This window comes from Podarcis vaucheri (assembly GCF_965113315.1).
Source record: "Podarcis vaucheri genome assembly, chromosome: 6".
In the NCBI taxonomy this organism is placed as follows: Eukaryota; Metazoa; Chordata; class Lepidosauria; order Squamata; family Lacertidae; genus Podarcis; species Podarcis vaucheri.
Window position 1 is genome coordinate 103,539,275 of NC_138764.1, and position 27,181 is coordinate 103,566,455.

The 27,181-nt window shown below is 45.1% G+C and overlaps 1 protein-coding gene across 5 annotated transcripts; it reads left to right on the top strand.

The window, feature by feature from the left end:
- Positions 1 to 487: 487 nt before the first annotated feature.
- Positions 488 to 27,181, top strand: RAD21L1 (RAD21 cohesin complex component like 1). Of its 5 annotated transcripts, none has more exons than XM_082226078.1 (15): positions 488 to 774; positions 2,967 to 3,037; positions 4,140 to 4,315; positions 6,077 to 6,206; positions 8,335 to 8,434; positions 9,428 to 9,537; positions 11,034 to 11,219; positions 11,857 to 11,958; positions 13,882 to 13,986; positions 15,421 to 15,650; positions 17,900 to 17,981; positions 18,275 to 18,381; positions 20,224 to 20,319; positions 22,568 to 22,645; positions 25,995 to 27,181. In XM_082226078.1, the coding sequence occupies exons 3-15, from the start codon at positions 4,172 to 4,174 to the stop codon at positions 26,181 to 26,183; spliced, it is 1,659 nt and encodes a 552-aa protein (XP_082082204.1). In that variant the 5' UTR covers positions 488 to 774; positions 2,967 to 3,037; positions 4,140 to 4,171; the 3' UTR covers positions 26,184 to 27,181. The 5 variants fall into 5 exon arrangements, with proteins under 5 accessions (XP_082082204.1, XP_082082201.1, XP_082082202.1 ...); XM_082226075.1 differs by having other exon boundaries at positions 489 to 977; positions 2,967 to 3,076; XM_082226076.1 differs by having other exon boundaries at positions 489 to 774; positions 2,967 to 3,076.

Consider the following 27,181-nt stretch of genomic DNA (forward strand, 5'->3'; position numbering starts at 1 on the left):
GCCCCCCAAATCCTCAATAGGTATTGAAAGACATAAAAAACACTCAATTAACTGAGGTTCTGCCCCTCCCCCCAACAAAAGCCTGCCCCCCCTAATGTCCTCTTTTTTGCAGGGGTGGGATTTTTACCTGTGATCTCCCTCCAAAAAGTGGAACAACTTTTGGGGTGATCTATGGGGGGGTACTGCTTTTGTCATTACTATGTGATGTATTTTTTGTGTTTTTATATTGTAAACCACCCTGTGATTTTCGGATGAAAGGCAGAATAGAAATTTTAATAATAATAATAATAATAATAATAATAATAATAATAATAATAAACTATTCCAAGATCCAGCCACCAATGAAAATTTGCTTATTTGGAAAGGGCTGATGCAATTCCTCTCCAGGTTACCAGGGCTAAGCTCTGCAGCGCCTAGATCCCGTCTTCCTCCTCCGCCCCGCTTTGAAACACCCACCTCCATCTCTCTTGCACGACCTACCAAGGACCAGCGCACCTTAAACGGGCTGCGCGTGCGCAGCTGGGCGAGGGAGGCGATAATAAAAGAGACGAGCCTATCACGACACGCATGCGCAGCCCTCGGAAGCTCCCTTTTCTCTCGGCCGGGAAAAGACCTCGAGGGGGCGGGGTCCGCAAGCGGGGAGAGCGCATGCGTGGCGAGCTCCCCAAGATACCCGCAAAGCCCCGCCCCTTTTCACACAAACGCCTCAGAAAAAGGCGCCAAAAATCTCTTATTTTAAAAAAATTCTGACCGGTTTCCTGAACAGTCTGACTTGTTAGCGCACTCCCCCATACCTATACAGTACCTTTTTTACATTCTTTCCCCGACTCCTCATATTCGCCTCACTTAAAACCCGCCTTAAAAAAAAAAAAAACACCTCAAGTCCGGAATCGGCAGCCCCCTCAGCGCCGACACGTGTAGGGAAAAGAAACACGCGACGGGAGACTCACACGAGACGCGCTCGCCCTCGAGGGGAGGCGGGTGTTTCCCTTCCGGACTCAACCCTGACTGGAATCTAGGGCTTGGGGGAAAGGGCGGGCTTTTTCCCTTCACGGGTTCAGGAAAGGTTGGATGGCCTTGAGGGGTCCCTTCCAAATCAGCGACTCGGTACTAATAATGAGGAGAAATAAATGCTGACGTTAACCTGCAACGTGGGGTCCACGTTTAGTCATGAGCTCCCCAAACCCTCCTCCTCCCACTCCTTTCTATTGAGCCCATAATAATAATAATAATAATAATAATAATAATAATAATAATAATTTCCTTCTCCTCAGGGGCCTTAACAAGCCTCCCAGTCTCCCGCAGCTCCTCCTCCTCCTCACGCCACTCCTGTGGTAATTGAACGCAGCCGCCTCCATTTCCTCTCCTAAAGCAGCCTCACTCCGAATCAAGGCTGCCCGCCTGGCTGCCCCTTTGCTTCGGACCCGGGCCTCCCTCTCTCTCTCTCAGTTCGTGTTTGAATTTCGTTGGGAAGGTTGGTTGGAAACCGCCTGGAGGTTTTAAAGCAGAAGAGGATTCTTCCTCTGCGATTCCCGCGTCGCAGCGGCGGGTTGGGATGGATGACCTCGGGGGGTCCCTCGCAGCTTCTGCGGTTCTAGGGGACGATCATACAAGGTCCTCTGGCGCCTTGTGTCCCTTCATGGGAAGCGAGGCCTCTCTGGAAGCATTTTGGAACCAGTGCTTTTATTCTAAAAAAAAATGTTTAGGGGTATATTCTCATTTTGACTCAAGAAAATCACCATTTTAAAGCTGGAATTGGGAAAAATAAATACAATAAATGGATACAAAGATTCACAAAATGTTTAGGGGGTGCGCAGGGCCGGATTTAGGTTTGACGCGGCCCTCAGCTCCTGAAGGTAATGGGGCCCTTTAAGAAGATTGGAAGAAATTTAAGGACTATCTTGGGAAATATTATAAAATTAGTGAATGTTAAATTGATGTTGGATAGAATTTAAGTGGCTATCAGCTGTAATGATTAAGACAATTGTGGGGAGAAAGAAAGGTTGAAAATTAAGGGTGAGGATTTGATGAATGAATAATTTGAATTGGAATACAAAAAGGGGAGGTATGAGGAGGTCCGAGAAATAAGTTAAAAGAAAATAAGTGAATGAAATTATACGTGTTGTTAATTTTTGTATTTTTATTTTTTTGTATAATTTTTGAAAAGTTAATAAATATATATTTTAAAAAAATGAAGGTAATGGGGCCCTTTATATGTCCAGCTGTCCTTTGTCAACAAATTGTCACTGTTTTTTGTGTTGAATATATTCTATATGGTAATTGATGGACCTAATAGGTATCTAAAGCCATTTGCACATAACTTATTTTTTTTGTCTTTTATTTTGGAAAAATCCAGGTTTTATCCCCCTTTAATTTTTTTTTTTTGGGGGGACCCCCAATAGAGTGGAACCCTAGGTTGTTTAGCTTATACGTAAATCCGTCACTGGTATGGGTACCCCCATAAAAAAAGCACCGAACTGTTGGCTTCTAACCTAATACTGCCATTTCTATGCAGGAACACAATTGCCTTCTTTGCAGTTCTTCACTTAATGGTGATTTTTGGTGGCCAGTATGAATTGTGCTCTGTACCTTTAAAACACATGGATTCCTCCACAATGAACCTGGGGACCTGTAGATGCAGGACACTGACCCTTACGATTTAGTAAATTGTTCTTTTTTTCATTCATTCTCGCTCTCTTCCGTGTTTTGCCCTAATCCTTTTTGTTCTACTATAGCACAAGAACTTCTGGTACGTACTCTAGTACTTCTCAAAAAAGCATATGGTGTTTTTGTTTTTCTGTTTCGTTTCTTCTGCTGTTCTGGGTTTTTAGTTTTTTCTTTGTGATTCCTAAAAACAAAACACTGAGCCCAAAACTACATCTAACTGTTTTTGTTTGTGTGTGTGTGTAGGGAGCCAGCCAGAGTGGCTGGGGTATAAATAATAAAATTATTACTTTATTTTGCAGGAATGTCCCAAGCTTCAGCTACAATCTTAGACACTTCACCTGCAAGTTAATCTCTCCGGACTTACTTTTGAGTAGGTGCATATAGGCTTGTTCAGTGCTTCAACTTCCAGGTGAAAATGCTTAGAAATATTGTAGCCTTGGCAAATGGCACACAGTTTATTGATTTACATTCTATAAATCTCATGTTTTATTCTTTTCAAATAACATAAAAATTGTTTACCGTCATACTCTTAAGTATGACTGAATTTAATGGACCTGAGTAATTTTTCTGTTGATTTAAATGGGTCTATTTGTTGGATACCAACCTTGATGTTTCATAAAATTCGTATATATGTTTTTCTGATGTACTGTTTTGGGTGGTTATTTGTTGCAATTTTTATGAGTTTGAGGCTGCCTGACTCCTCTAATTTCCTGGCTGCAGTGTTAGAATATAATCGAGGCTTGGGGGTGTTAAACTGGGTGCCAGACCCTTTCTAATCCCTGGACCCAACAAGTGTTAAAATACAAGCCAGGCTATAGTCCTGTGTTCAGGTGATGAGCCATTAAACAAACAAATGAGGGGGGCTCTGTGCCAGATGGCAAATTGGGGGGGGGGGGCTTTCTCCAGCTCTTAGTTAGGACAAAGCTGGAGTTTGATGTGGCCCAGAACTCTAGCTGCAGGTTGGAAAGCCAGAGATGCAGAGCACAATGTTTGATTTCTGCTGAATCCAAGGAACCATATATAAATAGCGGAAAGGAACCATATATCAATAGCGACACCATAGTCTCTGCTGTGCCTCATTCTCAAAAGGAAGCATAAACCCTGGTTTAAGTGCCTGGAACCCCTGGAATCTCTCATCGCTCTGAGATTGAGGTGGCGTGCAACAGTCTTGCATGGAGATTGATACGAAATATGTACAAAGGATATTATGTTCAGAAGTAGCTAATCAACCTTCTTTGTTTTTGTTATAAAGCTACCTAGCTTTTGTACACAGCCATTTTGTTTAAAACAATTTGCAAGCCTGCAGAGCTTGGAAATCTTAAACAAAAACAGCGTCCCTCCCTTCCAAATCATTTACTGCAAATCAAGGTTGTTGGGGGGTTTTGTTTTGTTTTTGCTTAATAGCTTTGAAAATGATACAAAAATGACACATTCAGCATTTAATATATGTTGTTCTGTTTTTCCCCCTTCAGCTCATCAAGTTAAAGAACACAGTCTTGGCAAAATGTTCTACACGCAGCTGCTTATGAATAACCGTGGGCCTTTGGCCAAGATATGGTTGGCTGCTCACTGGGATAAGAAACTCAAAAAATCTCATATATTTGAATGCAATTTAGAGAAGACTATTGAAAATATTCTCTGCCCAAAGGTTTGATCCTCACTGAGATGTCTCATAAAAATCTGCTGTAGAAATGTCCCTAAGGTTTTACCCATCGTTATGGGGTATATGTCACTGCACCCTTTGTTGATTACTAAAATATAAAAAGAACAATAAAAAGGGTAGGAAGACAGTTACTTCTTGGGACACCTCAGAAGGTAAAATTTTCTCGCTACCTGGGAGTTACCTGGTTTGCAGCATTCTAAAGGAGTACATTTCGAATCCCCGCAACAGGGTGAGCTTCCATTGCTCAGTCCCTGCTCCTGCCAACCTAGCAGTTCAAAAGCACATCAAAGTGCAAGTAGATAAATAGGTACCGCTCCGGCGGGAAGGTAAATGGTGTTTCCGTGCACTGCTCTGGTTCGCCACAAGCGGCTTAGTCCTGCTGGCCACATGACCCGGAAGCTGTACGCCGGCTCCCTCAGCCAGTAAAGTAAGATGAGCGCCGCAACCCCAGAGTCGGCCACGACTGGACCTAATGGTCAGGGGTCCCTTTACCTTTTAAAGGAGTACCATCAGCCAGATGCACATTTATTATATTAAGATGTTTGCTCCTCTTTGTAGCAGTCAAAATAGAAGATACTGCCTTTCACCTGTGGTGAGGTGTGCAAATATTCTTGGACCACATCTTCCTTCATCCCTGAACATTGGCAGTACTTATAGGAGTTGTAGTTCAAAACAACTAGAGGGCATAATGTTGGCATCCTATTGGTTGCCTCTATCATTCCTGTCAACTTGTTACATCTGTTTACTTGTTACATCTGTTTACTGTTTTACTGTTGTTGTTTTTTAAATAGGTACAAGACTTATCTAACTAGTTAGTTATTGAGATGCAAAAGAAGCTCAAAGTATTTAGGGCTTTTTGAGAAAACGAACAACAAAGGGCAGACATAATAGCAGTTCATAAAATTAAACATGGTGAGGGGAAAATGAAGACAGTTTTTCCTGCTCTCCTAAGATTCTTGAACTCGGGGGAATCCAATGCTACTGACTGGCAGTGGATTCAGTATCGACAAAAGAAGAGGGTAATCCATATTGCAAAGCATAATTCACATATCGAAATCATAGCCGCAGAATGTAATCATGGCCACTAGCTTAAAAAGGTAAAGGGACCCCTGACCGTTAAGTCCAATCGCGGATGACTCTGGGGTTGCAGCGCTCATCTCGCTTTATTGGCTGAGGGAGCCGGCGTACAGCTTCCAGGTCATGTGGCCAGCAGGACTAAGCCGTTTTTGGCGAACCAGAGCAGCGCACGGAAACGCCGTTTACCTTCCCGCCAGAGCGGTACCTATTTATCTACTTGCACTTTGATGTGCTTTCAAACTGCTAGGTTGGCAGGAGCAGGGACCGAGCAACAGGAGCTCGCTCCGTCGCGGGGATTTGAACCGCGGACCTTCTGATTGGTAAGTCCTAGGCTCTGTGGTTTAACCCACAGCGCCACTAGCTTAGATGGCTTTAAAAGTGGGGTAGGGGGAGAGGGTAGTGAAATTCATGGTGGATGGGTCTGTCAGTGACTGAACCGAGGTGGTTCAGAAGCAATACGTCATTGAATACCAGTTTCTGGGGGTCAGGTGGGAGAACTATTCATGTCCTGTTTTATGGGCTTCCCTGAAGCATCTGGGGGACCCCTGTAAGAAGCAAGATGCCGAACTAAATTAACTTTGGTCAGATTCAGCAGGTCTCTTATGTTCTTATTTATCATGTTCTTTCCCACAAACATCAGTATTCAATAATGTAAACATTTCTTCCAAGTTTAAACTTGCCCTGCGAACCTCAGGACACCTCTTGTTAGGAGTGGTGCGGATCTACCACAGGAAAACCAAGTACCTTTTGTCCGACTGTAATGAAGCTCTGCTTAAAATGCAGTCAGCCTTTCGTCCAGGTATGCTTGCATCCACTATTCACCTGGGGTTTCTTATGCATTACTACATACCGGGGGAGCAGTTAGATTTCTTTGCATCCTATAGCAAATTATATCTTTTTGTGGACTCCAAAAGGTATTAGTAACTTGGCTATTCATAGCTGTTCTTTCAGAACAAGCAATGGTCTGCAGCACCCATTATCCGTGGGTGTTGCAGTTCAAGTAAGACTAGAGGATTAGAAAGAATTTTTATATTGATGATGCAGGATACAGTCCCATACTCAGTTACTTGACAGTAAACCCCATTGAACTGAAAGGGACTTACCTCTGAGTGGACAGGTATAAGATTGTTCTCTAAGTCAGTGTTTCCCAACCACTGTTCCGCGGCACACTAGTGTGCCGCGAGATGTTGCCTGGTGTGCCGCGGGAAAAATTAAAAAATTCGAAAGGTGTTTTTTTTTTAAAGTCAAATTTTCGATTGGGGCGCCGTCACTAGATGACCCCTGGGGTTCCCTCCCTCCCTCCCGCTCTGCGCCTCCCTCCTCCTCCTCCTCCGGGGAGGCCCTTCCTGGCTCTCGGCCAAGGCTTGGCGGCTGCCACTCACTCGCCCGCCCACCCGTCCCCCCATCCCTGCACCCGGCCTCTCCCCCTCCGTCCCCGGCGCGGGGGCTGCCGGGATCCGTAGTCCCCTCGCCCTTGGGCTCCGCGCCCGCGCGGGGTGCGCAAACTACGTTTCCCAGCGTGGCCTGGTGGGCCGGGCGTTTTGTTTGAAGCGCTCTTCTCCCGGCCATGGAATGAGCGCAGCGGCGACGGCCGGGCGGGCAGGGGCTCTTCCGCGCAGACCCCGCGCAGACCCCGCGCAGCCTGCCTGCGCCCCCACGGAGATCGGGCGGCAGGATGGAGCCCGGGGATCCCCGCGGAGGCGGAGCGGTGGCTGCCCCCCAGGTAGGGCTGCGTCGGGGGGGGGTTATTTTTGCAATGCTGCATCCGCGCCGGAGGGGATGCATCGGACCGCGGGGAGACCCCTTGGCGGGCGTGCAAGGCAATGCATGCGTGCAGGCGTTGCATGGAGTGCAGTGCAATGCAATGGCAATGCGGCGCCCTGCATGCATGCATGCAACTTCCACCGGCGCTCCGGACTTGGCAGGTGAGGGGGGTCCCCAGTGGGCGGCAGAGAGAGCCGGGAGGGCAAAGGGGAGCCGGGGGGGAGCAGCGCTGCTTCCCAAGCCGAGCCCGGGGGGAAACTTCGCCGTCGTTGCGCCGGGTGTTGGAAGCGGAGGCTGGCGGGGGCCCCTCACCTGCAAAACCTGGTCGCCTCTCATATATTTCGTGCATTGCATTCATCGCCCGCTTTCTCCTCCAAGGAGCTCCCGGGGGCGCGCGTGGTTCTCCCCGTGTTATCCTCGCAACAACAGCCCTGTGAGGTGGGTCAGGCAAGTGGCCCAAGGGAGCACCCAGGGATTGTCCTGGCCAGGTGGGGTGATTTGAATCCTGCTCTCTGCCCGGTCTTCGTCCTCATTTAGCCCCCACATGTGCATGACTGTGCATGACTGAGGTTTTCCCCCCTCGTCTTGGCTATGGTGTGAGTCTGTGCTGTTAATTAATGGGGTTCTGCCTTCAGAGAAGATGAGCCAGCCCTCAAGGAGGTGATTATGTAATTTGCTAGCAATTCATGTCCCTCCCGGCGTGACGCTGCGCGCTGACGTCACGGGGCTGTAATGGTGTTGTGCCTCGAGATTTTTTTCATGAAACAAGTGTGCCTTTGCCCAAAAAAGGTTGGGAAACACTGCTCTAAGTGGCCACTTATCCACTGGAGAGCCTGCTGAAGATTATTGACATGAATAACGGTTAAGTTTCATCCCAGTCTGGTGATTCCTTGTACGACTGGTGCTTTCAGTGTTCACATGCATTTTCATATTCAGTAGAATGGATTGTTCCTCTTACGCTTTTGCTTAATTAGCGCTTATCAATCCTTTGCAATCTTGAATAGGAAATGACACACAAATGTGAATGACACTGCCCCAGCTTTGTTTTTAACATATTTTATGCCCTTGGACAATTACTTGTACCTTTATATGCTGCAGGATACATATATAATAAATACAATTTCAGCATACCACAATTAATCCTGTGCTGTATCTCTCTTTAGGACTTGTTGATCTCCCAGAAGGGAACTCAGAATTGAATTATGATGCCATCACGTTGCCTGAAGTATTTGATGATTTTGACACACAACTCCCTGAGGTGAAGTACGTGCTTTTCAGTTTGCTTATTTTTTGAGGTTTCCTTGGGATGCATCTATGGTTGGCAGATTTTCACATGGATGACTCATCCTCATGTGAGAAAGATGTGGGTCCATGATTGTTTCCACTTTGTGCATTTTGCATTTGTGCATTTTGCATGATTTATCTGGACAGAAGAATTTAAATTTTTTTTAAAGTAAGCATGATTATTACTGCCAGAGCAATACACTGGGGCAGTCCAATATCACTATGTTCATAATATGTGTATTATAGAAACCCCCAATGAATGAAAATAGTAATAAAAGCAGTGCTGCATTTACTGAGTGTTTTTCTCCTGGAGTGCTTTGACAGAAAGTCAGTGTTATGTTTATGATTGCAAACTGTAGTTCCAGTGGCGTAGCGTGGGGGGTGCAGGGGGGGCCGGCCGCACCGGGCGCAACATCTGGGGGTTAGGGGGCGCAAATCCACGGGTTAGGGGGCGCAAATCCACGGGTTAGGGGGTGCAAATTACTTGCCTTGCCCCGGGTGCTGACAACCCACGCTACGCCACTGTGTAGTTCATAACAGCCGGAGGGCACTAGGTTGACAAAGTCTGTGGTAAGGATACAAAGAGGGGCATCTTACCCATAGAGGCTAGTGGCACCGGGGCAGCAAGTTCTGGAGGGCACCAGGGAAGAGGCGGAGGCTGGACATGGGGCCTCCTGGCATCAGCTCGCCACCCTCGCCTGCCTCCGCCATGCCGCGCCGAAGCAGTGCCACTTCCGGAGCCTCCGTCTGCCATGGCACGAAGCTGCCAGCTGAGCCGGGAGGCACCACGTCCAGCCTCCGCCTCTTCCCTGCCGGAGGAGCTGCCCTCCAGCCGCTGCCCGCCTTAGTTCATCTTAGTTCTTTGGATGTTAGGAGTTGTAAGCAAAATATGCCCCTGTTATATAACACATACAAGCACACTTTTTCAGTTGAATCCCTTCTTTCCAGATAAAGTCACATTTTTCTCCTTAGTGCCATTGATGTTGCTGAACATTTTACACTGAACCGGAGCAGAGCTGAGGACATCACTTTGCTGGAAGAGGATTATAGACGGGATCTACTTCTCCATGGTGGTAGTTTTGGTGAGGCGGCTGTTCTTTCTTCAAAAGTCAGAATATGAATGCTCACTTGGTTGGGGCGTAGTACTGATAATGCCAAGGTTGCAGGTTCGATCCCCGTATGGGACAGCTGCATATCCCTGCATTGCAGGGGGTTGGACTGGATGACCCTCAGGGTCACCTCTGTACAATTCTATGATTCTGTGTTAGGTTCTAATTGGCCCATTTTCAATATAAAGGCCTCATCTAGAATCACCATTGCTGACGACTGAAAATTATGAACTGAGTACCACACCAAAAAATGGATCTGTTTTTTAATCAGGCAGCCGGCATGCCTTTTGCACTAAAGAATTATATCAGCTTGAGCAGGAGGCAAATTTCTGCTTGGCTGATTTTAACCTTTGATATTGATGAAAATCCCACTCAGATGTTGTACACCTTCAGAGAGAAGATGCCACTGTCACTAATGGCAGCATCCCATCCAGAACAAATAGTGATTTTCATTGGAACCGCAGCACAGGGGAGAATCTCCCTCTGCCTTATTCCCCCAGACCCATACCTGGTACATGGGCATAGCCAGGATTTTTGTTAGCAGGGGCAGGATTTTGTTGGGGGGGGGGCAGAACCCATGTGATTGGTCTGTTAGATAAGTATTTCTATTGTTTTACTTAATCGAGGGGGGGCAGCTGCCCCCCTGCCTCCCTCTTGGCTATGCCCATGGCTTGGTATTTTAAAAATGAAAATAGAAAGCCAGATACGTGATTGTACATTTCACATCTTGTTAGGCCCTTAATGTGTTTAATATATGGTGATGATTCAGTCTTCACTTTCAGAGGTTACATGTAGGTATAATTCTTCTTTTTTTGCATTTGATTGATTCAAAACTGTTTTATTTTTTAAAAGATGTTTTGAAGAAAATTATACAGTGGTGCCCCGCAAGGCGAAATTAATTCGTTCCGCAATTTTTGTCGTCTAGCGAATTTTTCGTCTTGCGAAGCACGAAATCCCATAGGAATGCATTGAAAATCAATTAATGCGTTCCTATGGTCAAAAAAAGTCCAAACAAAGCCAAATTTGGTACAACAACAGTTTATTAACTGCTCTTTAAAGTCACACATACTGTAAAGAGCAGTTCAAAAATTTAAGGGAAAATAAATTAACTTTATAAACAAAACATGTCTTTGTTTTTAGTCAAAGAAAAAAAGTTGCAAGACGTTTTCGTCTTGCGAAGCAAGCCCATAGGGGAAATTCGTCTTGCGAGGCAAATTGCGAACGGAAAAAACTTTCGTCTAGCGAGTTTTTTGTATTGCGAGGCATTCGTCTTGCGGGGCACCACTGTAGTGAAATTAAAGGTCAATATTAAACTTAAAATGTTGATTTTTTTTTATCCATCCTGCTGTATGCCATATGTCTTGTGTGTATCTGTATCCGTATTTATATACACTTGAAACCACACACTCACTTGCAGGGGAGAGGGAGAGGGAGAAGTTACCACTAGCCCTTCATATGTCCTTTTTCAGGTGAAGAAATTGAAATGCCGAGGCAGCAAAGCTTTCTCAATGACAGCATATTGGCTAGTTCTGGTGGCCTCTTGACTGATCACAGTTTTTTGAGCTTCACTGAAGACAAAACTGCATTTGCTGAAGATGGCAATTCATTCAAGTATGATGGGTTTGGAGATGAAGGAACTGCAGGCGATATGATTGGTACGTATGAACAAAATCCAATAGGCACAAGTAAGTGGGAGCCTTTCCTGAATTTCCCACCCTGAAAGGAAATTAACGTGACTTAAGCATGAGCCACTGTCCAGTCCTGCACTTCAGAAATTATGATCTGACATTTCTACACTACCTCCTAAATATGGGGCAGTTAACAATATAAAGGCAAACCCCACCCCCCCCATAAAATTATACATTATAAACAATTTTGAATACATGTATGTACTTAGTAAAATACAGAATGGACTTATGATTGTGTGGGTTTAGGGTGTGGTGAACACATCTTTGTGTGAGGGGGTGGTACCTGCTGCCTTGAATTAGGTAATAGTGAGGCTGGGGTGGAGTGGGGTTGGCTAGTGCCTTGTTTGCCCGCCTTCCCTGCTTTGTTGAAATCTTTTTCCAGGGCAGCTAGTGGTAGATTAGTCTGCAGGAGGAGGAACCATTCTAGCTGGAATAGGAGTTGGTGCCTGGTGTTATCCAGCCTGCCTGCTTGCTTGCCTTGCTTTCCTGGAATCTTTCTCCCAGATAAGCCCTAACACAGCTGTCTGGTAAATCCCCACACCCACCCCAATGTATAAAGTAACAGTATCTTGTAAACCAATTGTTAAGTCCATTTTTCCTTAAGATGCTGTTCTTGGAGCTGAGCCAAATGACCACGTTCTTACGGACCTCAACATGGAGGAAGAATTTTCTTTACTCCAAGAGCTTCCAACTGATAATACAGCAGGTGAGTTATTTCCAGAGATGGCTCTGTGAGTCCAACAGCAAAAACAACAACGTGGTTGTTGGATGAACAGGATTTTTGTGGCATCTTCTTCTTCTTTGGCAATCACTTGTAGCTGAGTAAGATTGTCTCCCGTGAATATGGTCTTAACAGTGAGTCCATAAGTGAGTCCGTTATTATGGCATAAGCTCTCATTGACTAGAGTCTTCTTCACCAGATGCATGAAGTGTTGTCATGAGTACATGGATATAGAGGGAGTAAAAACTGTAAAGAGTGAGATGAAATAGAAATGAAATGCAATAAAATAAAATAAACTAGAGTCTGACAATTTTGTGGAGTACTTGAGAAGCAAAGAGACCATTCACTGTGGCAGTAATGGATGATAACACACCCTATCACTGCTAAGTTAATAAACAGCAGTGGTGGGAGAGGAAATCATGAACTTGATTCAGGCCAAAATGGATAGAATTGCAGTTCTTGATAAGTTCCAATTCAGCAGCCTCTTTTGTAGGCGATGTAAACTTATTTATTTATGCTTATAGACTGCTTTTCAAAGCGTCTTGCAGTAAAAACAATATCCAAAATCACTGCAACATTAAAACACCAGATAATAAAATATTAACAATTAATTATGAAAATTCATCTGAAAATCACAAGGATCACTTAGAGCAGAAGAGTGTTTCAGGCAAAAGTAGAGTGTTTTGGCCAAACAAGTAGAGCAGCAGACCAATAACAGAAAGCAAGAACAACAGAAAACCACACAGGACAGAAAGTCTGGGTAAATACAGTGGTACCTCAGGTAAAAAACTTAATTGGTTCCAGAGGTCCGTTCTTAACCTGAACTGTTCTTAACCTGAAGCACCACTTTAGCTAATGGGGCCTCCCGCTGCCGCTGCGGCATGATTTCTGTTCTCATCCTGAAGCAAAGTTCTTAACCCGAGGTACTATTTCTGGGTTAGCGGAGTCTGTAACCTGAAGCGTCTGTAACCCAAGGTACCGCTGTAAAGCCATCTTTTACATCCTGATGAAAAACCTATTTTCTGTAGGCAGTATGAATTTGTTCTACATCCTAGATGCTGCTACTGAAAAGGACCTGTTTGCAGTCGCACAGGTTTGAGAAATTCAATTCCATGCATTTAGGCTTTAATCTGCAGAATGGTTTCCTGTTAATATCTGTTGCAGCTTTTGTGAATGGTCACTTGGTTTATGTCGTAATATCTGCCTTTAAGCAGCCACAAGCTTCTTTGTTGTTTTAGAAAATTAAACTTGTGCAAGTGAAGTCAGAAAGTCCCTCTGGTCCCCTCTTGCCCTGTTTGAGCCAATTGTAAAGGCTAATGCAGGAGCATAACATACATATTGAATGCACATTTTAATTAGCACAGTTTCTGCCCTTAAAAAACAACAACACCACTAGTGTAGGTTTTAAATAATAATAATAATAATAATAATAAAAATTTTTATTTATATCCCGCCCTCCCCAGCCGAGCCGGGCTCAGGGCGGCTAACAACAATCAAATAAACAATCAAATAATCACACATTCTAAAAATATTTCATTATAAAAATTAGTTAAAATCAAATTGATGGCAACCGATTAAGCAAAATTCTGTACAGGTTGCCAGAGGAGGGAGTCAGGCTGCGCCCTGACCAAAGGCCTGGCGGAACAACTCTGGCGGAACAAATTTGCTTTATAGGGTAAGACTACACTTACCTGGGAGTAATTTCCCATTGAATTGTTGATTACATGCAATAAAATACAAGAATGTCATACAGTATGCAAAACATTAAGTGGCAAGACATTCCTCAGGCACATGTACAAAAATAACTAATTTAAAAAATGGAATCCTTCCATATAATGTACCATTCAGCCTTTCATTATTTACCATTGTGGAATAATTCTATACTGGTTATGGATTGGTGTTTTGCAGGCGATCCTAGACCTGAGCAGGAAGCAAGAAGTTGCCCAGTTAATGAAACCACCTTGTTGCTCAGTGAGGAAGAAGAATTTGTACTTGAACCACTTGACAATTCAGGTTAGATTGGTCGCATTTTGCTCTTCCCTGAAAACATAAAACTTGGGAGTCCTCAATACCACCTCCAATGCCAGCTCTGTCAGCTCAGGCAAGGAGACTGCTGGGCAACTAGGTGGGCAGTAAACTAGCAGAATCCCTAATCTGTCCCGATTACCCAGGAACCCCCACACTAGATCCCCACACAACTGGACAGAGAGCCTGAGAAGAGAGAGATGGGTTTTCTATAGACCACAACAACTGCCCCTCCCTAACCCCATAGTCTGCCCTGATGCTGCACCCAGGTAGGGACAGCTGGGTAAGACCAACTCCAGCCTGCTCTCTCACACACCAAAGTCTTAGTGAAGCAAACCAGATCAGCCTCCTCATCCACAATCAGATCATGGATGAGGAAGATGTTATTCAGAGCCGTCCTGGTATTAAACAGCAGCAGCCGCAGACTAAGGGTTGAGCGATAGGAGAAACACAATTCCCCAGGTTGGGGGGGGGGCTGGCACACAAAACAGATACTAACTGCCTTTACTGTGTGCCCCTTACCTGGCCTGCATCACATCCCACACCATCCCTTCTCTTACCCACAACCACTGAGTTTCCTGCTCTCCCGAACTCCTCTCCTCCTAGACCAGGGGTTGGCAAGGTTTACCTTGCCTGGGCCGATTCACTCCAGCAGAGATCCCTCCGTGGGCCGGATTGTGCGTGCCCCCGCGATTTCCATCTTCTGTGTCTGCGCAGATGCGATTTTCAGCGCCATGAAAGCAAGTCCCTGCACCGTGCTGCGCCGGTTTAGTGCAGCACGCAGGGACTCACCAAGTGAGCAGCTCATGGACCAGTTAAATGACCCCCGTGGGCTGCTTGTGGCCCATGGGCCTTAGGTTGCCGACCCCTGTCCTAGGCCACTGTTTCCCAAAATTGGGTCTCCAGCTGCCTTTCCCATTATCCCTTGCTAGCTACAAATGATGAGAGTTGTAGTCGAAAAACAGCTGGAGATCCAAGTTTGGGCAACACCATCTTCTCTCCCTTCCACTCAACAATTAAAATAAACACAAAAACAATTGGGACAAGGCCAGTCCCACAGCAGATGATGTTAAGGAGGGTAGTTTTGCACTTGCTCCGAAGTTACCCCCAAATAGGGTTGCCATACATCCAGAATTTCCCAGACATATCCAGAATACTGCTATGTGTAGCAGTGTCAGGGCAGAAATCAGTAAATGTCCAGGAAAAACTGGATGTATGGCAGTCCAGGTCGGCAGTACCGTTCTTCCATTAAAAAAACTCCAAAATGGCTTTTTTAATGGTTTTGCCAAACAACTTTTCTATCTGGATTTTCTCCATTTGGAATACGGCAGCGCTACCCCAAAGGCAAAAAACTGATCCTTTGCTACCATATTCCTTGGGTCGACTTGCAATATTTCACTTGTGAATGTGCCTTTTATCTAGTTCTCACAAGGAAACAAAGAAGGAAAAAGAAAAGAAAGTTACTTGTTGATTATGTGAATCAGCTAAGCAGAAAAGCTATGCAAAACCAGCTTATGAACTATGAAGACACATTAACTGCATTAGATATTGCACCCCCTACAAGAAGACTGATGATTTTACAGGACTTGGGGAGTGCGGATAAACTTCTGGGCAGACCTACCCAGACTACAATTAATGAAGATTTGCAAAAGGTAACAGTTTGTTATTTTGGGCGCTTCCAGACAACCTACCGTATTTTTCGCCCTATAGGACACACTTTTTCCCCTCCAAAAATGAAGGGGAAATCTGGGTACGTCCTATGGGGTGAATGCAGGCTTTCGCTGAAGCTTGGAGACCGAGAGGGGTCGGTACGCACCGACCCCTCTCACTCTCCAGGCTTCAGGAAGACACCCGCAGCCTAGGCAGCCCTGCAGGAGTTCCCGCAGGGCTGTCTAGGCTGCGGATAGTAGCCTGCTTCCTGGAGTGCCGGGCACGCTGAAAGCAGAGCTCCCGGCGCTTCGGGAACATATCCGCATCCTGCCGCCCGGTGGGCGGGGCACCCTGAAGCAGAGCGCCCCGCGCGCCGGACAGACATTCGCAGCGTGGGGAGCAGCCTGCCACCCGGCGGGCAGGCGGGGAGCCCTGAACCAGGGCGCCCCGCGCGCCGGGCAGACATCGGCCAGCCCCACAAGCTCGGGGGACAGCAGGGAGGCGCAGCTCTGCCATCCCGCTGTTCCTCGACCTGGTTCGGTTTCCCCAACCTGCTTTTTTTGGGGGGGGAATAAAGGGGGAAAAATTTCCTTTATTTCCCCCCCAAAAAACTAGGAGCGTCCTATGGGACGAAAATTACGGTATTTGTTGAGTAGTCTTTGTGATTTCTTTGCAGGGAGATAAGATGATGTTGACTATTTAGTGCGCATTCATTCTGATGTGTTTGTGGAGTTTCCTATGCTTTCCAGGATATTTTCCAATCACTTTCCTCCTTGCAAAAAGTCTGATCTTTGGGGGAAGTGTGTTTGCTGCACAAGACCTCCCAGCAACAATCAAGTGTAATTTCGCAACCTGAATTTTGCAATTTGTAATTGAATCCCACCTGAAAATCACAATAGTCTGGAATAACACCTTACATGCACCTTCATTGTTACCATATTTGTGTATATATCTTGAAATACTGTGTGTTCAGAACGGCTCCATCCAGTATATTTTTACAGACTTTAATGTCTGGGGTATTGCAAAGATCACAGAGCAAGTACGAGATTATCAGAATTATCCATATGTTCTGCAGATCCAATAGTCAGCTATTAAAGCTGCTTCTGTTGCTAAGCATTTAAAAACAACAATAAATACCCACTACAACAATACAAATAAAAATAGCTAATCAAAATGGCAGGACTACAGGTCCTGCCCCAGTAAAGGAGGAAATATCGCTCTTCAAATTAAGAGCCAGAAGCTTAGGGAAAAGGGGAAAAAATGGTTCCTAAAACTGGCTAAAGGTAGCACTTGGCATTCCTCCCTCTTAGATGTTTGTTAGGTTTCTTTAGTGCAGGGGTCTGCAACCCGCGGCTCCGGAGCCGCATGTGGCTCTTTTACACCTTTGCCGCGGCTCCGGGGCAGATACTAGCAAGGGTAGGAGGCGCATTGTGCGCCCCGACACTCCCCACTGTGGCGGGCGCTGTACTGGCATGTACGCTGGTCACTGTTTTGAAGGGGAGTGAAGAACACACACACACAAAAAGGTAACTTGCTAATTTAACTTAAAAAAATTCCTTCCAGTAGCACCTTAAAGACCAACTAAGTTAGTTCTTGGTATGAGCTTTCGTGTGCATGCACACTTCTTCAGATACACATGAAAGCTCATACCAAGAACTAACTTAGTTGGTCTTTAAGGTGCTATTGGAAGGAATTTTTTTATTTTGACTATGGCAGACCAACACGGCTACCTATCTGTAATTGCTAATTTAATGTTTATTTTTATGAGGAGGAGTAATTCTGAGGGGTCAAACAAAGAAATAATAAAAAAGTGACAAAAAAGTTATTTTTATAATGACGAGTTTTGCGGCTCCCAGCTTTTTTTTCTTCGGAAATGGGTCCAAGTGGCTCTTTTTGTCCTAAAGGTTGCAGACCCCTGCTTTAGTGTGTTCCCAAGTAATCTGATTTGTTCTTAATCACCTGGTTTTGGAAAAGAAGGTCTCTTGGAAGGTCTGCTAGGTGCACTACAGTTAATGGAGATTTCCCAGGGGGAAGAGGTGGCTTAGGGCTCAGGTTTGCCTACATCCTAAGGGAGTATATTTAATAGTGAGTTAGGTATTTTAAAATATCTACAGAAGCTTTCTTTATCAATGAAAAGGTTAAGCAAGTCAAGAGCTGTCATATTAGTTGTCACTTATTGAATTTTTGATTAATATGAAAGTCATATTCCAGAATTGCAGAGAAAAAATATATATGAATACTGTTTTTACAGCTCTTTGCTAAAAGTCTCAGGTATGGAAGAAAAAGGTTGCAAGAGCTTGCAGTTGAAAGAAGCAAAGAACAAGATGTCCAAGGCAAGATTTTAGAATTATGTCTGTTTTCATCTAATTGTTATAACTCCTCCATCTGTAGTTTTTGGGGCAATGCACCACATTCAGCAAGTGTACCCCAAAGAAGAGCATGCTTAAATTCAGAAGGCGCAGATCTGTGTTAGCACATATTCCAGTAATGGAAAAGTCATTTATCAGCTGAGCCATGAAATAGCTGTATGACTGGGTCCTGTCGCTCAATGGTGGTGTGGTTAGACTGGTGCAGTGGTCAAGAAGTTAAGTGTGATTACCCTATTGCTATTTTATTGTCAATTCAGAATTGCCAACAGCAGAGATTCCAAAAGCTATGCAAGACACAACTTACCAGTTTGTGTCACAAAGTAGCAGAGAAGAAATGGGAAATAAAGACATTGTTGAACCTATGGTAAGTACTTTCAGTGCAAAGTCACATTACTGTGCACTTAAGTTTTCCATGGCTCCATGAAAAGCCTGAAACTACTTCCCTTCCAACTAGGGGGTGGGAGAGAGGAGTGAGATTGGGGTCTGTGCTCTACACATCACTCCTTCCCTTTCCCGGAGTAGTCTGGAAAATATTTTAGCCCTCTTAAAGTCTGTCAGCATCATGCAGCTCCACCAGACACTAGGAATCTGGAAGCTCAGCCTTGCTCAATGCACTACTGTCAGACAGACATACTTTTGTAAGGGTCTTGTCTTGGTTCCTTACTGCTTAACAAAATGAGTTTGGGTAGGTTCCTCTGGGGTTTTTCCTGAAGTCTGAGATATTAATGATACATCGTAACTGGGTACTTTAGCTGAAATTGCAGTTCATACTATAAAAGTAGTAGTCTTCTTTGGCGATCCCTCGTAGCCGAGTAAGATTTTCTTCTATAAACATGGTTTTAACAATGAGTCCGTAAGTGACTGTGGAGGCCAATTCTAGATCCACACGTCCTTCCACAGTGGGGACATTGGTTTCCGGGTGGGAATTGATCACGGTGTGGATTTGCCAATTGTGCCTTCCTCTTAGCACGTTTCTCCCTTGTGTCCTGAGTTCGAGTGTCTTCAAAGCCCACGACACCTTTGGTAAAGGCTGTTCTCCAACTGGGGCACTCGCAGGCAAGTGTTTCCCAGTTGTCGGTGTTTATACTACATTTTTTTAGATTTGCCTTGAGACAGTCTTTAAACCTCTTTTGTTGACCACCAGCATTATGCTTTCCATTTTTAAGTTCGGAATAGAGTAGTTGCTTTGGAAGATGATCATCAGGCATCCACACAACATGACCAGTCCAACAAAGTTGATGTTGAAGAATCATTGTAGTGTCATCCTGCAGACTATAATTCCATTTACAGATAGGTAGCCGTGTTGGTCTGCCATAGTCAAAATAAAAAAATTCCTTCCAGTAGCACCTTAAAGACCAACTAAGTTAGTTCTTGGTATGAGCTTTCGTGTGCATGAACACTTCTTCAGATACACGGTGTATCTGAAGAGGTGTGCATGCACACGAAAGCTCATACCAAGAACTAACTTAGTTGGTCGTTAAGGTGCTACTGGAAGGAATTTTTTTATAATTCCATTGGGAGCTTATTTTCCTCTTTTCAGTTTTCTTCTCTTCCAGTCTCACTCCTATTAATGTTTCTTTTTTTGAGTTGTCCTTTTAGGACAGGAAGCCTCCTCCTCATGCCAATACCTAAGCCATGCTGTCATATCCATATTCTGCTGCAAGTGGAGTTAGTGACAGTCCCCCCTCTGTAAGACTACAGTCATAGGTACACTTGCCTTAGAATCATAGAATTGTAGAGTTGGAAGGGACCCTGAGGATCATTGAGTCAACCACAGCAATGCAGGAATCTGCAGCTGTCCCAGACAGGGATAAAGCCTGCAACCTTGGTGTTTTCAGCACCATGCTCTAACCAGCTGAGCTAGTAAGTGAACTTAGTGGAGCTGACTTCTGAGTCAACATGTGTGAGATTGCAGTGTAAAAAACAGGCTTGGAATAGATCAAAGAAAGACTACACATCCAGTTACATTACGGGGAAAACTATGCTTTCAACAGAATTGGGGCCTTGTTCTTAGGTGAAGTTCTAATGGATCCAGCTATTTAGCCTCTACATCTCACATTTAGTCCAAAAAAGGAACCATAAAATTCAACACAGAAGCTCTGTCTAGCCTGAAATATTCATCTGCTACTGAGTAATGAACATATGCTCAAAAAGAACATTACTGAGAAGTAAATTTTGTTTGCTAAGAGACTGATCACTTCCTCAGGAAAGTGTTGGTGGAGTGTCTGCTGCGTCTGATGGCTCTACCCAAGGGACTTCTGTAAGACTAGAGGTTGAGGGTCAGCAGGCTGCAGTGGAAAAGGTATGTTTCATTTGTTCCAAGTTTCATCTGTCACCCAATAAATAAGAATGTTTAGGTCTAGTATAACTGGATCCAATGTTATCCACGGACCTTTAGGGTCATTCTTGAGGATATGATTAAGAGCTGCTGTCAGGGGTTCAGGAGCAGAGGCAAGGGCAAGGGAGGAAACAGAGAGCGAGGGGGAGGAGGCAGAAGAAAGGATGAGTGATGACGACGACCCGAGATCTCCGAGTCTTTCCAGTGAATCAGAAGATTCACAGAAAGGAGCACCAGTGGCCAGGGCAAGGGGGGAGCCTAGGGGGACACCCCAGGGAGATAGAGCCAGAGGGGACTCAGAGGAGAGCAGTTGGAAATCGGGACCAGCGTCACCGCCAGAGAGCAGGGAAAAGGAAGAGAGCCAGGGATCAAGCGCTGGCAGCTCACAACAGGGGGGAGGGCATGAGTCAGGAGTGGCCACACCTCCATCGGGGAGCGAAGAAACGGTCAGACGGAAAGTGGAAAGTTGGGCGCGCGCGCCAAGTTCAAATGCACAGGGAAGTGACGCAGTAGGCAGCCCTGAAAGAGAGCCAGGTCCTAAAGCCCGGCGCAAGGAGACAGGAGAGTCCGGGGGGTCGGCGTCAGAAGAATCCAGGAAGGAAGAGACCCCGGGGGGCAGAGGGACCCAGAGGAGAACAGTCAGGCGGAAAAGGTGGAGCAGGGCTAGGATATTAAGTTGGTGCGCAAGGGGCGGAGACTCAGACGGGACTTCGCCGATCTAGCCATTAGACGTAGAGTTGCACGCAGCAGCTTGAGAATGGAAAATGTAACTCAATAAAGACTTTTACTAAATGATCGCTGGCTAGCGTGATCCTCTGTGAGCTAGGATCTGGAAGCAGCTCTGACAGCTGCTTTCAGATTTCACATTTGTTGTGAGTTTGGCAACTAGCAGCCATGCAGAGGATTCCCACCCTACCCTGTGCTGTTTTCCCAGTGAAACAAAACAATAACACACCACCACCACAAACACATTTAAAAAGCAGTAGAATATTAATCAGCCCCAGGCCTGCTGCCTAAAAGAATACCCTCCCCAAGAAGGCCAATCTTGGCTCCTATCCTGAGATCCTTCAGAGTCCAAATTAAAAAACCTGACTCTTCAGAAAGGCTAGTGATAAGATTATCAATCTCCAGCAATTTCAGGGCTAGGAGAAAAACCTGTAATCCTGGAGAGCTGTCCCAAGTCAGTTTAGAAAATACTGATCTAGATGGACCCAGTGGTCTGAGTTTGTGGAATGTGGGTTTCTGTGTGCTTGCTTCTGTTCCTGCTGCTATGTTTTATGAGTTTTCATCTGAAAATGTAATATGAATTATAATTGTATTTGCACTGTTTGTTGTTGGCTGATTTTTGCATGTTTAGTGTCTTTGTTTTTGTTGAAAACTTACTTGGTTTAAGCTGGAGTGGTGGCCAACTTGTGGCCCAACTCCAACTCTCATCAACCCTGCAGTCAATGGTCATGGAAGATGGGAGCTGCAGTCTAACAACATCTTGAGGGCCACAAGTTGGCCACCCTGGTTTAAACCTTTAAGCCTTAAAGAAAAATAGGATTTTAAAAAAATGAATGTGTAAGTAATAACTGAGACCGCTTTGTAACTTTAAGTGTACAGTTGTACCGACACTTTTTGGTAGCAGTACTAAGATACTGGGACGCGGGTGGCGCTGTGGGTTAAAGCCTCAGCGCCTAGGACTTGCCGATCGCATGGTCGGCGGTTTGAATCCCCGCGGCGGGGTGCGCTCCCGTCGTTCGGTCCCAGCGCCTGCCAACCTAGCAGTTCGAAAGCACCCCCGGGTGCAAGTAGATAAATAGGTACCGCTTACCAGCGGGAAGGTAAACGGCGTTCCGTGTGCTGCGCTGGCTCGCCAGATGCAGCTTTGTCACGCTGGCCACGTGACCCGGAAGTGTCTCCGGACAGCGCTGGCCCCCGGCCTATAGATGTGAGATGGGCGCACAAACCCCAGAGTCTGTCAAGACTGGCCCGTTCGGGCAGGGGTACCTTTACCTTTACCTTTACTAAGATACTAGTCTAACCATATGACTATGTTTGCAAAATGAACTTGACTGAGTAATTCTTGGTAAATTTCTGTGAGACCACAAACGTGCAGCAGAATTCTGGGGAAACCTGTGAATTTTTTTCACACTTTTAAGGAGCATAATCATTCATCATTTACCCTTTGAGTGGCTGTTATAAGTCCTTGTGTTGCTTTATAATGTAGGGAAATGAAGACAATGCTCCAGATAATGAAGAAAAAGAAAAGGATAAAAGAGCTGTAGATTTGCTTAATACTTTCCGGGTAAGTTGCTTTTTAAACACTGGCGACATTCAAACATAATGCTGAACCATGGTTTAGTTAAAGGTAGAGGTGTTGGAAAACTCGCCCCCTCGGGAGAGGCTGGCCCCTCTCCCCGGTTCCCAGGGCTTGTTTACCAGTGATCTACCCTGGCTGGCATCCTCGCAGTCCAGGAAGACCTTGATAGGCGACATCTCCCTGGGTGGAAGATGCACACCCCCTTCTTCCTTGCATACCAGCAGGAGAAAGAAGAAAGTCAGAAAGTCTGTATCATCTATGGTTTATTTCTGTCTGTACATCTGTACAAAAACGTGTCCGATCATTTCAGTCTCCTCCAAGCAACTGCAAGAGACTTCCTTCACATGCGCAACAGGAAGGTCTCATATTACACACAGAACAAGACTCTGTGAATCCTGTGAACTGCCAGGAACATTCTTTCCCATGGCTAGCAACATCATGTGATGTCAACACCGAGCTGCTAGTTTGCAGCTGCATAGTACTCATATCGTAACAAAAGGGACCCCGACCATTAGGTCCAGTCGTGACTGACTCTGGGGTTGCGGTGCTCATCTCACTTTCTTGGCCGAGGGAGCTGGCGTACAGCTTCCGGGTCATGTGGCCAGCATGACCAAGCCGCTTCTGGCGAACCAGAGCAGTGCACGGAAAGGCCGTTTACCTTCCCGCCGTAGTGCTACCTATTTCTCTACTTGCACTTTGACGTGCTTTCGAACTGCTAGGTTGGCAGGAGCAGGGACCGAGCAACGGGAGCTCACCCTGTCGCGGGGATTCAAACCGCGACCTTCTGATTGGCAAGTCCTAGGCTCTGTGGTTTAACCCACAGTGCCACCCTGTGTCCCTGTGGTTTAGTTAGTGCTACATGAATGGGCCTGAGTTCATATGCCGCCTCTTCCTCTCCTCTTCCCACACAGCTGCTAGGAGTATTTGAGAAGCTTTTGCTTTCCTTCTGCTTAACCATGACCTGCTATTTTATCCAAATTTAAAATTGTAGATTAGCACAGTGTTTAGCTTCAACAAGGCCGCTTCATAACCCATGGTTCAAAGGGTGGCACTTTGCTTTTATAAAACACATTGCAAGTGTTAAACTGGTTTGGAAGAAACAAGCTGTGGTTAAGTGAAAGCAAAAACTTCCTGAATCCTCCTTAATGTGCAGTAGAAGAGGAGGGAACAGGTAGTGTCTGAGCCTAGGAAAAGGCTAGGCTCATTCATGTAGTGCTAAACCATGGTTCACAATTACATATTAACATGGCCACAATATCTGCCGACAAGTTAATAAAAATAATGCGTGCCAAGTCTATGTGAGGAGTTGTGCCCTGATTATAATAAAATAGCTGCACATAAAAATAAATGAAATCAAATGCAAGTATATTTTTACTGTGAGGAAAAATTATCAAAAATGTCCCTAAGTCTAAACTCTGTAACTCTTAGAGCAGGCTTCCTCAAACATGGCCCTCCAGATGTTTTTTTGAGACTACAATTCCCATCATCCCTAACCACTGGTCCTGCTAGCTAGGGATCATGGGAGTTGCAGGCCAAAAATATCTGGAGAGCTGAGTTTGAGGAAGCCTGTCTTAGAGGTATATCCTGTATATCAATGGCAATTTGTGGCCTCTTTTTTGGCTGTGCTGTCTTCTCGATGCACAGAGCCTTACTCTTTCCTGAGAGGTGTCTGCAATCTTGAAATAAAAGCCAAGAGAAGCACGCTGTCCAAAATCCCCGTCAGCAACGCCACTGCCACAAGCTAACAAAGCAAAGTTATTGGTGGGGGCAAAGGATGCTTCCTTCCCTTCATGTGGCTCAGCCTCTGTCTCCCGTGAGAGTTGTTTGCAAAGAACTGCAGGCTGCGTGAACCCATCATGAGTCATTTACACATGACTTGGGTGCAAAGCCTATAGCCCCCTCGCGTTGTTCCCCTGCAACTGATGTTAAGAGGCATGCTGCCTCTGATTCTAGAAGTACCAATACCCATCGTGACTAGAAGCCATGTGTACCCTTGTCCTCCATTAATTTGTCAACTTCATTCCCCTTTCAACGATATCTTCTTGACCATACCTTGTGATAGTGAATTCAAGTAGCCATACATTTCCTTTAGAACTTCCTTTTGTTTGTCCTAAATCTCCCACCCTCAGCTTCATTGGATGAAAATGCTCTATTTATGCAGGGTTCTTCTGATAGTGCTATGCCATGGGTAGGCAAACTAAGCCCCAGGGGCCGGATCTGGCCCAATCGCCTACTCAATCCAGCCCGCGGACAGTCCAGGAATCAGCGTGTTTTTACATGAGTAGAATGTGCCCTTTTATTCAAAATGCATCTCTGGGTTATTTGTTGGGCCCGCCTGGTGTTTTTACATGAGTACAGTGGTACCTCGCAAGACGAAAAACGCGCAAGACGAAAGAGTTTTCCGTTTTTTGAGTCGTTCCGCAAGACGAATTTCCCTATGGGCTTGCTTTGCAAGACGAAACATCTTGCGAGTTTTTGCGAGTTTGTTTCCTTTTTCTTAAAGCCGCTAAGCCGTTAATAGCCGCTAAGCCGCTAATAGCCGTGCTTCGCAAGACGGAAAAACCGCAAGACGAAGAGACTCGCGGAACGGATTAATTTCGTCTTGTGAGGCACCACTGTAGAATGTATGCTTTTATTTAAAATGCATCTCTGGGTTATTTGTGGGTCATAGGAATTAGTTCATTTCCCCCCTTCAGAATATGGTCTGGCCCCAAAAGGTCTGAGGGACTGGCCCCCTGCTGAAAAGGTTTGCTGACCCCTGTCTATGCTATGACAAGCAGCAGGCTTGAATGCTTCATGCTGCAGGGCTAGGAAATCTGTGACCCTCCAGATGTTGTTCGACTGCAGTTTATTTCATCCCTAATCGTTGGCCAGTGTGGCTGAAGCTGACAGGAAGTCCAAAGACTTCTGGAGAGCTGCAGGTTTCTCATCGATGACATACAACATAGGGTGTATGTGGGAGTAGCGTGGGCATAGCCAAGGTGGGGCAGGGAGAGGCAGCTGCCCCCCAAATCAATAAAAATGTAATATCAAAAATACATTGCTAACTGAGGTTCTACCCACCCCCCCAAAAAAAATCCTGGCTATGCCCATGGAGAGTAGTGAATGGTTATGTCTTTATATATGAAGTGAGAAATATGGGGATAAATAGGAAGTAGAAGGGCAATCTGTAAGACCCTTTCACCAGAGCCCGATTCCTTCCATCAACAAACGTTGTGATGAATATAATACTGAATAGTGCAGCATCTATCACACAGCTGCTCACCAATCATTTTCATGTGTAAAACTGAACTTCACCTCGTTGCTTTATTCCTTTGTTTTGTTCCCTATGCAGGACATGTACCAGACAGGAGCAAAGTCTTTCAGTTTTCTGACCCTCTGTAAAAACAAGACAAAGAAAGAAGTTGCAGAGAAATTCTTTAGCTTGCTTGTTCTAAAGAAAGAACGAGCTATTGAGGTGACCCAGGCTGCTCCCTATGCTGACATTGTGGTGACGGTGGGTCCAAACTTCCATACTCTCTGAAGAGTAGAGTGGTCTCCTTTGGACCATTAGTTGCTATGGTTGAAAACTGCACTCTGCATTCTATGAAAGTTGTAAAGAGACATCTTACAGCATACCTAGATCTTTGGATTGGACAGTGTCCTCCACTGCATAGATGGGCACATGCACTTAAGAACAAGAGCTAATAGACTATGTGCAGAAATATTATATTGTTAAAAACAAAAAAAGAAACACAATGCCTCTGTTTAATTAGCACATCCAGAGTTCAAGCTGTATGTTAGGAGGAACACTGCTGCTGTTGTTGGTTTTAAAAAATGTTAAAGTATAATTTACATAGGCTACCTGTTTTTCTGTTTTCCATATGAAATAAAAACAGGGTTAGCTATGTTTGATTCTGTATGCAAAACTGGCTGATGGTTAGCTATCAAAATGTGGATATTGGCATGTAGCAATAATGGGAATTCTGTACAGCTGTGGTCTTCTTGGCCAACATTTGTATTATTTAAGATTTTTAGTTACTGCACACTGTATGAAGCATTGTATTAATTTCATTAAGGCAAACGAGATGCTTGTTCTGTAAGTTGCCCTATTTCAGGAACTGGATGCATTTCTGCTGTGCATCCAAGTCCCCACAGACACCACACACTGGGTACTTGAGTTTGCACTTTGCAGACACTTAAAGTATAGTGGCTATGGTGGCTTTGGATTGGTGACACAGGAGTGTTCCAAAAGGAGTGCTACCTGCCTCCTCATCCTACTCCTTGCTTTGCACCATTGAAGCTTGGGAGATCCTTAGGCTGCAGAAAGGACCCGTCCCCCCACAGAAAGTGATGAGACAGAGCTATTGCTCACTATGGTTTAGACCAAAAATATGGATGCTGGAACTCTTATAAAATAGTTGTATATATGTATGTGTTCTCCTATATAACCTGTGTCATTAAATACAGTGTTTTGATTTTTTTTCCTTCTATCTCCTGAAACTTTTGACTCATTAAGTAAATGCATTTTTGAACCTGAAA

Bases quoted from the DNA above. Each gene is read 5' to 3' on its own strand.
- RAD21L1 (XM_082226074.1), top strand. From the start codon at position 1,556: ATGGATGACCTCGGGGGGTCCCTCGCAGCTTCTGCGGTTCTAGGGGAC. The intron at 6,207-8,334 runs GTATGCTTGCAT...ATCTCTCTTTAG, and splicing joins GCAGTCAGCCTTTCGTCCAG to GACTTGTTGATCTCCCAGAA. The intron at 17,982-18,274 runs GCAAGATTTTAG...TTGTCAATTCAG, and splicing joins CAAAGAACAAGATGTCCAAG to AATTGCCAACAGCAGAGATT.